Source organism: Spea bombifrons, chromosome 1 (assembly GCF_027358695.1).
Source record: "Spea bombifrons isolate aSpeBom1 chromosome 1, aSpeBom1.2.pri, whole genome shotgun sequence".
Taxonomy (NCBI): Eukaryota; Metazoa; Chordata; class Amphibia; order Anura; family Pelobatidae; genus Spea; species Spea bombifrons.
In genome coordinates this window covers 107,508,806-107,518,112 of record NC_071087.1, presented here as the reverse complement: position 1 = coordinate 107,518,112, position 9,307 = coordinate 107,508,806, and the positions used below count along the sequence as shown (strand labels likewise).

General features: G+C 39.7%; 1 protein-coding gene across 1 annotated transcript in view; it reads left to right on the top strand.

Moving 5' to 3' along the window:
* Nucleotides 1-1,740: 1,740 nt before the first annotated feature.
* AUH (AU RNA binding methylglutaconyl-CoA hydratase) overlaps nucleotides 1,741-9,307 on the top strand; it is a 90,453-nt gene continuing 82,886 nt past the window's right edge. Inside the window, exons 1-2 of the mRNA XM_053467825.1 lie at nucleotides 1,741-1,989; nucleotides 8,104-8,171. Coding sequence (XP_053323800.1) covers nucleotides 1,776-1,989; nucleotides 8,104-8,171 — 282 coding nt within the window. The 5' untranslated portion in view covers nucleotides 1,741-1,775. The remainder of the gene's footprint in view (nucleotides 1,990-8,103; nucleotides 8,172-9,307) is intronic.

The following is a 9,307-nucleotide window of genomic DNA, read 5'->3' as shown; positions in this document are numbered from 1 at the left end:
TTGTTGACCTACTTCAAATCAACATGATTTAACCCCAGGGTTCAAGGACAAGAAAGCTGACTGTTGAACCCTTTTGGCTAAAAGCCAATGAGTACCTGTGAGAAACTTGATTCTCTGGCACTAAGGCTGAGGATGCAGGGAAACCCTAAGTATTCTTATAAAGCTCCCGGGTTATGTCCACCTGGGTGCTCACCATTTGTCTTATTCTGGGTGAAGGGTACATCCCAGCATGCACTGTGGTTGGGCTGGTAAGCGCACCATAACTATATGGAGCTTTCCTCTTTTTTTGTTTCTCACTCTCCTATGGCTAGCTTTTAAAAGGCCAGTAATGGGTCGGGGCCTTAATGGCATTTTTTTCTTTTGTTTTTTCCAGTACACTGCCCTTTTTTGTTTTAGTGCATGTGTGTCACCTTTTTTTTGGCTTGATTTAGCTTTATTCATGGACCTTGCATACACTGAAAATGCACATTGAAAAGTGTCAAGTGGTTAAACAACAAAATGTAACCAAGAAAGCCAAAATCTAATATATATATATATATATATATATATATATATATATATATATATATATATATATATATGTTTTATTTGATACAGAGTACATGGATGACTCAGAAAGAAGGGGAGTCTCTGAAACCGCTCTTTTTTTAGCATGTGATCTGCTTCGTTCCCCTGAAGGTTACCCTGAAGGTATGATGCTGTCTGTTTTATGGTTTGAGGTACGGCCTGAGGATGTGATCCTAGCTGTACCTCTGCTGTCTTACAAATCCTAAGCTTACCATTGTGGAGGTCTGTGTTACATCCCCAGTACCAGTTCATCTGCTGCCTCAAACTTACCTCTCTCTGATATCATTAAGGTAATTTGATGGTGACTATATTTTACTTTAGGACTACACTGGTGGTGAGGATCTTCAACTGAGAGGGCTTGTTAGCTTTTTTGTTAAAAGTTTGATTCCATGTGAAGCCCTGGAAAGTGGACATGTAGTACTGAGCATGACTGTTCCGAGTAACAGCCCAATAATTTTTTAAAATATCCGTAATTACATTAGAGTCACGCACGTCAAACACTAAGCAGAGCCACTTGGGGCCTCCCTTTTCAGGTGGATGGCATCATAGCCTGTTCAGCACCCTTATTGCCTGCACTTGCGAACATGGGCAGTAGAGCTCGCGTTGGCGAGAAACATGTAAAAGCGCTGCTAAAGAAAAAGATTGTTGTGAATTCTTAGAACCTAAGGTGTAACATTAATGAATAAACCCTAATATCCCATGATTACTTGGTTCATAAAAATAAAACAAACAAAAATAAATGAATCACCCAGAGTGGAACGTGAGCAAAGTTCTGCTTGCAATCCACACCCAGTGTACAGCCCTAGGGTGTGCAAAACCATTTGTCATATAAAAAACTCCAGCTTTTATTCATTGTAAAATAATCTCAACATATTTGAACCCTTTTTTTGCAGACTTTAATGCTTTTAGTCTGCTTGAGTTACAGAATCCAGATCACAGACTGAGATTTTAAACCATTTTATATAATTACTCTGTCTTTTATATTGTTTGATATACATTTCTAATTATTATTAAATAAGAAAATAATTCCATTGCAGCTGGTGTATGTGTCTTAGGAATGCAGAATACACTTGCACACTTCGTTGCTAGAAGCAACTTTTTTTTCTTGAACAAGCTTTATGAACAATAACAAATACACAAGCCTACAGCAGTGTCGCTAGGTGAGCGGCTGAACTTGCAGTGGCGGCGTTCTAGTGACGTCACTCAGCATGGCGGCTCTGCATGGACTGAGGGTCTTGGGCTGGTGCAGCGGGGCCGGTGTGGCAGTACGCGCCGCCTCGTGGCAGTTCCATCGAACCCCTTTACGTAGGGGGCAGCTTCATTTGGCATTGCAGGGGTTTGTCCAGAGGGGGCGCCTGTTCAGCTCAGAGGTGAAGGGCGAGGACGAGCTGAGGGTCAAATACCTGGAGGGAGAGGAACAAGGTAACTCCGTGACGTCACGACCTGCGCACTCTCTCCCCTGCTATATTAGCAAAGGGACTTCCTTTACCTAGTGAGCCATTCTTAGATCTGTGACGTTTGTGTTTGAAGGACTTCTGCAAATATGTTTATATATATAGACAGTTTAAGATTATTATACTATTGTTTTTTTTATATATACATCTACTTTCTGTTGAACATATTCACTCCTTTGCTTTTCAAATGCTCCCCCATCTCTCCATCATCATTATCTCGACACATTGCAGAAGTATGACATCTTAATGCAATCCTTGTCACTGTGAGCCATTTAAAAGATGAAAATAACTGAACTCTCATGTACAATGCACAGGAAAAAAATCACAATGTGAATCAGCAGTATGCCCCGGCCATGTTTGCAGGACAACTATATTAATCTATTCTCATACATATAAATAAATGTATTTTTTTTTTTTTTGAAGTGTTGATATTCAAGCAACATTTTCTGATGCAAAGAGATAAAAACAGGTCACTGTGACGAAGATCACTTTATTACCTTTTATTTTTTAAGAACCCTGCCCGTGAGCGGCCATTAATATGATACTTTATAAAAAGATTCCTGTCAGGAATGGTGGGCTTCTGAGGTCCCCGCTCGTGAGGGAGTAGGATGGATAATTAGGGCAAACCAATATAATTTCCATTATGAATGCAATGTTAGACGTCTTATGAGAATGGTTTGTGGATAAATAGACTGTATATCTGCCAACCTTTTGTGCATCAAAGGCACGTGCATCAGAGACCTACTTTAGGATTGTTTGATTTGATAATTACTGGCAAAGGTAAGCCATTACCCACATGATCTAGGAAAATTCCAAACTCAGCAGAAAAAAGTGATAACTGATGTGAGCAGCCCATCAGAGACCTAACCACAAATGAGCGGCACGTTCCTCCTTGTTTCAGTTATGCAGTAGTCCCCCCACTGAGTTCCGCTGGTGCTTAAAGTGGTCCTTTTGAAGAAGGCCATGTGTTTACAATGCAATTGGACATTTCAGAAAGCAGCGTGTACTTGTACTAACAAGATGTATCAGAAGAGCTGGTGCTTTCTGCTTGTAGACAGTGATCCAGTCGACTATAGTCACTGCCTCTGCAGAGAATGGCCTGATTTTACCTTAGAACAGTAAAGGAGAGAAATTGCTTGTTAAGCTTCCTGTCACAGCAGCTTGATTGGCCGTGCTTCTGAGAGAGGAAAACGGATAGTATCATTGTAAATTAACTTTTTACTAATCCCTGGGAAAAAAAATAGGTGTTACTGCTCCTTTAACGTCCAGCCATCACATCATCAACATCGTCATCATCATCGTCCATACCACTCTTTCACGTTAAAAATAACTTTTGAAAGTATTGTGCTGTTTTTTTTTTTAAAACAATTCACATTTTTATATAAACTTTTCAAACAATTGTTTATTAGTCATTTGTATGTGTTCTAGTTCTGTTATCTTCACCCAATCTAATATCTTTATTATACTGCCTTGTGGTAAACAAGACAATGATTCTGTCTTAATCACCAACTGACACTGACACTGACTATTGAAAGTACATGTGGGAAAGTATTTTATTTGATAAGCAGGGCTTCTTTCGCTAAGTGTGGCGACACAGTGGCGGCCTCCTGGTCTGCAGATCAAAATGTAATAAACCCACGTTTTCATCCATTCTAATCTACCATTCTGTAGGTACGTGTTTAAAGAAAAAAAATGACCATTTTTCCATGAGACCCTTAAGAATAACCTAAGCGAATGGGGTTCTCGTTACCTAATGTGATCATTAAAACTCAGTGAACACCTTTAAGAGTTGACTGGGATTTGATGACATAAACATTTTGAAGAAGCTGTTCCCCAAGGAACAATAACATCTTTCAAACATTGTTTACTTGTGGGTTCTTTTCTGCTAAATCAACCAAAATGTTGCCTGCCTCAGTCCCTCAAATATCCTACAGTTTATGAGAGTCGTAGACAAGATACTATATTTACTTTGTAAGTCAGTGGATTCCAAGTAGATGTCCAAGTAATCATTTGTTGGTTGCGGGATATCTGCTGTCATCCAGCTGTTAGCCAATGGCATGTATTCTTAAAAATGATCTCCCATTTATTCATACAATTTTAATAACGGTGTTAATTCCTAACTAAATCCGTTACTAAATGACCAACTGAGCTCAGTTACGGATTAACAATAACTGCATAGCCCACCATATAATTGATTCAGACCTGCGGGAAGCTCCCCCTTAATTGTGTGCGCTAGTTTATTGCCACATTTTTCATTTAAGAATGCTGGTTGTGTACTTAATTTTTACTGGGTGAGAAGTCTGGGCCTGTCATGTGTTCTAAAGATACTTATTACTTTGTGCAAGCCTGTAATGCAGGTCATTCATTTCCGCCCTTACTGCTGTGACCTTGGATAGCTGGCTGATTAACTTATGGTATTTCCTCCTTAACATGACCTCTATCCCTGCTTGATTCTGGCCACAGTACCCAGTTCCTGACGTTAAGAAGGACTAACACTTCTCTGTAGTATAATCTTTTTTCACTACCCATTGAACTCAGCAGCAACTCATGGGAGCCAGGAGAATTAATCATTCGCTTAATGCTCTCCACTTGCAAATGACTCAGTATTACCCCCAAGGTGATTTGCCATTATTCTAGGTATTATTATAGTATCTGCTATAAAACGATAATTTATTGATTGCTGCATGTTGGTGTACAGTACAGGCCTTTGCAGAGCTCATGTTCAGAAGTAAGCCTAGTGTCATTGATGACTAGATGTAGGATTTTGGGAGGCACCCCCTCCAATAACATCATACTTATGTATATATGATAGTGAATGAAATTTGTTATCCAAAGGTTCGAGCCAAAGTGGAAACTAGCATGTGGCGGTGGAAGTATATTGAGTAGAGAAAAGGTAAATTGATATGTGAAATGTAGAAATGAATTTGCAGAATTGCTTGTGAGAAATAGAGCGCTTTTGTTTAGACTTGATCGGGTGTTTTTATTATCATTTCCCCCTCCCAGGTTAGAAGAAAAAATCAAAAAAAATATTAAAAACAAAAGAATATGTACAACAAAATAATAATAATAAAAACAAAAACACTGTTCTCTGAAATAAACAAAGCAGCATTCAGTCCTCCGTAGTTAGACAACCACTTAAAGTCAGAACATTCAGCAATGTATAGGCACAATGGGAGCATTCCAAATTATGACCCTGAGTATTTTAAAATCATTTGAATGTTAGACTCAATGTTCCCGTAAGCCGCCATCGGTATTGGAGCTCCTCGGTCCGCTCCTGGGTGTGTGTGGCATCAACGTGTATTTTGTACTATGGACTTCCTCCTGCTCGTTAATATTGTTTAATATATCAAAGATTTTTTTATATATTTATAGAAATGTAATGAAGCTCAGTATGTTTGTTACCTTTTGTTTATATGGTGCCGGCACATTTTACAGCATTTTATGGGGTTTTAGGAAACAAAAAGAAAGTTCACCTTCTCTGTTCTCAGCAAATAAATATATACCCAAGAACTGCCATCACATTGTCCACATCTCCCCCGGCGATGGCAGAAGAGAAGTCTTTTCCTTGTCTTTAGTGCTGCGATGTCGCCATAGGGCCATTAAAGGAGTAACATGCCGTTTCCCCTGTTTAGGTGGAGCCTTATGGAAGTCATTTGTTCCTTTCGTTTAGAAGTATGTACCGTTACAGAGGCACATTGAGTTTTACGCATAATAGCCACTCGATGTTCTGTGTTATTGAAATCCACTCTGGAGTAGGTGATGTCCAAAAAGGTATAATATGCGTCGTGGTTACTGCTTCAGCTTGGGAACAATTTTGACAAAAAGCAGAAGGTGTTACCATAGCAACCTCATTTTTTTTGAGAATGTTGCAACTTAAAAGGAATATTCAAACAGCTAAATATGTACTTAGCCTTTTGCTTTTGTATAAACGCGTTCTGTTTTTTTTTTTCCTTTTTCTTCCCTCTTTTCTGAAAAGGATGTACAGTCCGCCCAGAACACAGCATCCTAGCACAGCATGTGAATTTCTTTTTAAAGCTATTTAATGAATTGATGGAGTGGGCCCATAATTTGTAGTGTGTGATTTTATTGTGAACGATGGGTCTTTCGCATCCTCCATGCTAGGTAGGTGAGGGCCGAGCGAAGGCACAGAGAGAAGCAGACACGAGAGTAAAGAAGTCTAAAAGACATTAATTGCAGGGTCGCGCAAAGGCTACGTTAACTGTACAGCATGCCTGTGTGTTGTGGTTCTGAGGGCACATGTCCGTTAGCTCTAGATATAACGTAGATATAACGTAAATGGAGATTGCATATCTGTTTAAAAAAGGGCTAAAAACGTAGCCCTCACTTTTCTATTAAAGCAGCTGTTCCACCTGTTATATTAAATTTAACACTACTATCCGCCAGAGCAGCGGTAAAAGTATCCCTAGTGCTTTTGAATGCCCGCAAGATTCCTTTAAAATACATTTCTGATCGGAAAACATTTTGCTGAAAATGCCGTATTTGTTTCTGGGGATATGTAACCGCCATGTGACACGAAAGCTGATAACTGCAATAGAAACTGAGAAAATATGCTTCTTAAAAGATTGTGATGAAACCTTCAATGGAGAGAACACAATAACAGATTTGCTTTAAGGGATACGTGGTATTCCCGTTTAATTGTACCCTTACATTGTCATGGTCCCCCTGTGCAAATGCATGGGGGATTCTGCAGATACAAAGTTCATTATATGCATTATTTGTTGAGGAGATTGGTTGGGACACGGAAGCAACACAATGTTTTGTCTAGGTAGAGCAACATCTTTAGCGGGCGGTTATTAATATTATTTTATTTGTTTATGAACGGCGGTTCTTAATAGAAAGTAATGCAAGTCTAAGAGTATCTTTGGCTAACACAGATCAAAGAGATAATGGGAAATGACGCATAACAGTCATTCCACCCAAGCCTCCTGCTATAATTATGCAAAATAACAACGTTGTCGGAGCTCTGAATCCCTCTGGAGTTTGCAGTGGCTTGAACATTTCAGTAAGCGGCTTGTACTTTACACGTCACACGCTACTTTCTCTGGGTGTCTCTTGCTGATAAGTTACTCTTTCATTCTGCGCGATAGCAATAGATGGGGTTGTAGACCTTTTTGAGACAGAGTTGTTGATAGTGTTGTTATTCCAGTAATATGTTAAAATGTCATAACTGATGTCACATCTCTGTCAAGCAACTGCTGTGCTTTCTCAGTAAACTTGTTTTATTTTATTAATCCTGATTAAAATAGCAGTACCTGGTTTTAACCTTCGCCTGCCTCTTTATTGCTGACGTGCCACCTATAATGATGATAATATATCTGTATTTTCTCAGAAAAAAAAATACATTTTCAGAAGAGTAGCTGACAACTGTTTTGAAATAAGAGATACCGATACAGTTAGTTAAAAAATAGCGATTATTGTACAAGTTCAAAAAGTCTTATCGCTAAAGCAGCCTTCCCATTGGTTGCTCAGGTAGTTAGAGCACTTTTTATACATATCTCCCATTGCGTCAGGACACATGCTGGAGTTCTCAGGAGGACGTTTAGGCGCGTGTATCGTGTGAGGGAATTTGCGTAGATTTGCAGGATTGACATCTGCAGTCCTGTAATCTTATAGACTAAAGTAATGTAATATTTGGCTTGTGTTACTTTTTATTAACAGGTGGTTTGAAAGTGCATGGGTCAGGATCGCCGTAGATCCTGTACTTTTATGATGCGTTAATTGTACACCCAGCACTGGCTAAGCTTACATTTTGGACCAGGAGCCCATCTCTTTTGCTGTTAAGGCTTCTTTGCTAGCCAGATTCTTTCTAAGGTTAAATGATTTAGTACAGCTTACATTTATATGATAACCATTGTACTAATTTATCTCCAGGTCAGACCATCCTGTACTTATTAACACCTTCTGTCGTTGAATTTGTAATGCAGGTTTTTCTAACCCGAGATACACAGGGATTTCAGTTGCAATGTGAAAAAAATAAATTAAATCAAATTACTTCATATTCAATTACTCCACCTGTCCATACTGACATCTTTTTTTTTTTTCTTCTTCATCCTATCTACAGGAATCGTGGTGCTGGGGATAAATAGACCACAAGCAAAAAATGCTATCAGTAAAAATCTGGTTAAATCGGTAAGTTTGTAAATGCTTGTATAGCACACAGACACATACACATAAGACATACGATGTTTTCAGTACATATGAAGTGCTGCTTGAAAATGCCAAAAATGTTGTCTGTGAACAGATTTCTAAAGAAGTCCTGCAAACTGATCTTTGAAATACTTTTAACATTTTGACTGTATTGAATAAATTAACCCCTCTTTGCTAAGAGACCGTAAGTTGGATCTAACCTTTTTCAATAACAATAGATGCAGTTACCAAAAAAGACTGCAATTATGGGTTATGGATAAGCTTGCACCTCTCCAGCAAACATATTAAAGGGTTTTGGAAGGTCCCTTAACCTGTTGGAAAGATTGTTCTTTAACAGGGGAAAGGGAAATAGTACCAATGTAACAGGGCAGTTCTGATATATCTCTTCATGCATTGGCAAGGGCCCAAAAAAGCGATAATTTAAAAGGAACACTCAGCTATCATAAACATATTGTGCATAATCATATGTACTCAGGGCCGGCCGAAGACTTAACGCCGCCTGGGGCGAAGTTTAAAATGCCGCCCCGGGGGGGGCGGCGGCATTTTAAACTTCGCCGACGCCATAATCTACCCCCCCGGTACTTACCTTTAAACAGTCCTGCGGCGAGTCTCCCTGCTCTGCCACGGTGCCGGTTTGTAATGCTGAGCGCTGGAAATTGACGTCACTTCCGGCGCTCTGCATTACAAGCCGGCACCGAGACCGAACAGGGAGACTCGCCGCAGAGGAGAGAGAGAGGGGCGCCGAGCGGGTAAGCAAAAACCACTCGGTGCCCCTCTCTCTCCTCCGCTTCAAAAAACAACAAAAAAAGTGCCGCCCCTTCTAAAGTGCCGCCTGGGGCAATTGCCCCAGTCGGCTCCATTGTAGGGCCGGCCCTGTATGTACTAGAGTGCCCCTTTAAACCAACTCCTTATTGTTTCATTAAGCCGACTTGGTCCATATTTGTACAACATGATGACACAGGGCCCATTCACTTTACTTCCATCAATTACACGTCCCCATTACCATTGCCAGGTCCAACGGTATCTGTATTTATAAGTGCATTTAAAGGGACTCATCTTTAGATCTGTTAGTATGATAAATACTCTGTCAAATAGCTAGCAAACATATAGTAAAGATA